General features: G+C 56.2%; 2 protein-coding genes across 2 annotated transcripts; both read right to left on the bottom strand.

Annotated features, from left to right (window-relative positions):
- DQ04_00721210 (TMEM164 family protein) lies at positions 1-861 on the bottom strand (the record flags this gene model as incomplete). The annotated part of the gene is made up of 1 exon (XM_009309594.1): positions 1-861. A coding segment is annotated over one exon (861 nt), but the record flags the coding sequence as incomplete, so codon positions are not given.
- Positions 862-1,127: 266 nt separating this feature from the next.
- On the bottom strand, positions 1,128-1,988 carry DQ04_00721200 (hypothetical protein; the record flags this gene model as incomplete). Its single annotated transcript, XM_009309593.1, has 1 exon — positions 1,128-1,988. The coding sequence occupies one exon, from the start codon at positions 1,986-1,988 to the stop codon at positions 1,128-1,130; it is 861 nt and encodes a 286-aa protein (XP_009307868.1).
- Between the last annotated feature and the right edge of the window lie 25 nt (positions 1,989-2,013).

Below are 2,013 nucleotides of genomic sequence, written 5' to 3'. Positions count from 1 at the left end.
CCTGGGGCCCCCACCACAGCAACTAATGATGAAGTGAAATAAAACTGTCAGGACAATAAGGGCGACAATGACGTAGAACCGATAGGCCACCGAAGTGAAGGGAAAAGTGTGCATTAACTTTGGCGGTGGGTACAACATGTAGTTCAAATTTAGCCCACTCACATACGAATACAACGTGTATGGTCCAACATTGACCAACACCGCCACCGACGTCACGTGCAGCAGACGCTTTGAAGTCATGGGCAACAACTCATAGCGCGCGGCAAAGTAGAACGGTAAGAGTAACAAGAGTGCGTGGTGCACAACAAAGACGTACCCCTCAATAGGGTATTGGTGATCTCCAAAGTCAGGTGATGCCGCTGCCGCTGTCGGACCCCAGTGATAGTCCGCAGCAAGGGAGGCGAGATAGACATTCAATTCGTACCTCTCCCGCCCGCCGCGCATCAACACAGCAGCCCAGAGCAAGGTGAGGAGGTGGCAGGGCATTAGCAACCAGCCCAGCTGTACAAACGGATGCGGCCGAGTCGCCTTGAAGAGCACTTGGCACATCCAGCACACCAACAGGACTACTGCCAGCAGTTGATTCACTCGGCTCTTGGTCGAGCGGTCACGCGGTGCACTCTGCAATTGCCGCCACGCCTGGCGGCAGTAACCCCGGCTGGCATAAAAACAGCAGCAAACAAACGCATGCAGGACGACAAACTCAAATATGTGAACCTTTGGAGGACGGTACCAGAAGAGTTCCGTTGCCGCGTTGGGGCCCCACCTCTGCCCAGTGTGGCGGCAGACAGTTAACAGCCAGTCAGCGGCCACCTGAGGCACGAGAGCATCGGCCACGGACACCAGTGAAAGGGAGACCATGCCACCGGTACTTAGCGCTAGATGAACACACCCGAAACACACACCAACAACAGACACAAAAAGAAGAGAAACCAAAAAAAAAAAGAGCCAGCGAAAGAGGGAACTACGATGAGCGTCACACAGGCAATGAGGCAAATGATTGAAAGCATCAACAACAACAAAAATCGGACAGAAAAGAGAGTCGAACAGAAATCCTGCACAGCACTTACCCCGGAAGGAGAATACCTGAACGACCATGTCAAGTAAAGTGTATTCGATTCCTGCTGCTAGTGACGCGTGTCATCGCCACCCGCGTCCCTCTCCAACGCAGCCAACTCCGCCTCGAGACGGGCAATCTCGTCATCGACAGCCTCACTCTCCACCTCTTCCTTTACCCCCACATCCGCAGCTTCAGTAGAAGCCGTAGCAAAACCACTAGCGGCGCTGCTTGCTGCAGCAGGTTCAGCACCATCGGCCGACGGCACTACCAGCCGGTTCGCATTGAGCTCGGCGTTCTCCTCTAGCGGGTAATACATGTTGTCGAGTGGAGACAACTTGTACCAGCTCTGCTCCCCATGCAGGTACCGCTGGTGGTCCCCGTCAATGTGCCAGAAGCCGAGCGCCTCGGCGTGCTCAGCGCCGTACACTGCGCAGTCCTTTCTCCCGACACGCAGGCATGCCTCAAGGAAAAAGAGAAAAGTGTCCTCAGCGAAGCGAATGTTGTTAACGTTGCGGCACTGGTTCAGTAGCTGAAACGCATAGCTGAGGTCGAGGGGCCGCTCGACCAAGTCCAGTGCGGTGTGCAAGTCGTCCACCGTTGGCCTCTCGGTCCCCTGGAATGAGTGAAACCGTCTGTGCCACTCGAGGACGTACTTCTCCAGTGGTGTCTCCGGCCCCTCGAGCCGGTCCTTGCGCAAAAGGTGCCGCTTCTTGCTGAGCCACAGCGGCTGGTTCGCCATGCATTTTGGGCGCGTATAGGGCCTGTCGAGGCCGCCAAGCCACGCCTGGTAAAGCATCTCGGTCCGCTGGTGGTCCGGCTGCTGGATGACGGTGTATATCTTCCAGTTATCCACGTCCTTCAGGAACAGCATCCAGTACGGGCGCCGGTACCGCAACGACGCGAGACGGGGGACGGTGCTGTGAAGCATGATTGTCCGCCAGCGAGCAGGCAGG

Source organism: Trypanosoma grayi (assembly GCF_000691245.1).
Source record: "Trypanosoma grayi strain ANR4 Tgr_72_V1, whole genome shotgun sequence".
Taxonomy (NCBI): domain Eukaryota; phylum Euglenozoa; class Kinetoplastea; order Trypanosomatida; family Trypanosomatidae; genus Trypanosoma; species Trypanosoma grayi.
This window is presented reverse-complemented; position numbering and strand designations above follow the sequence as displayed.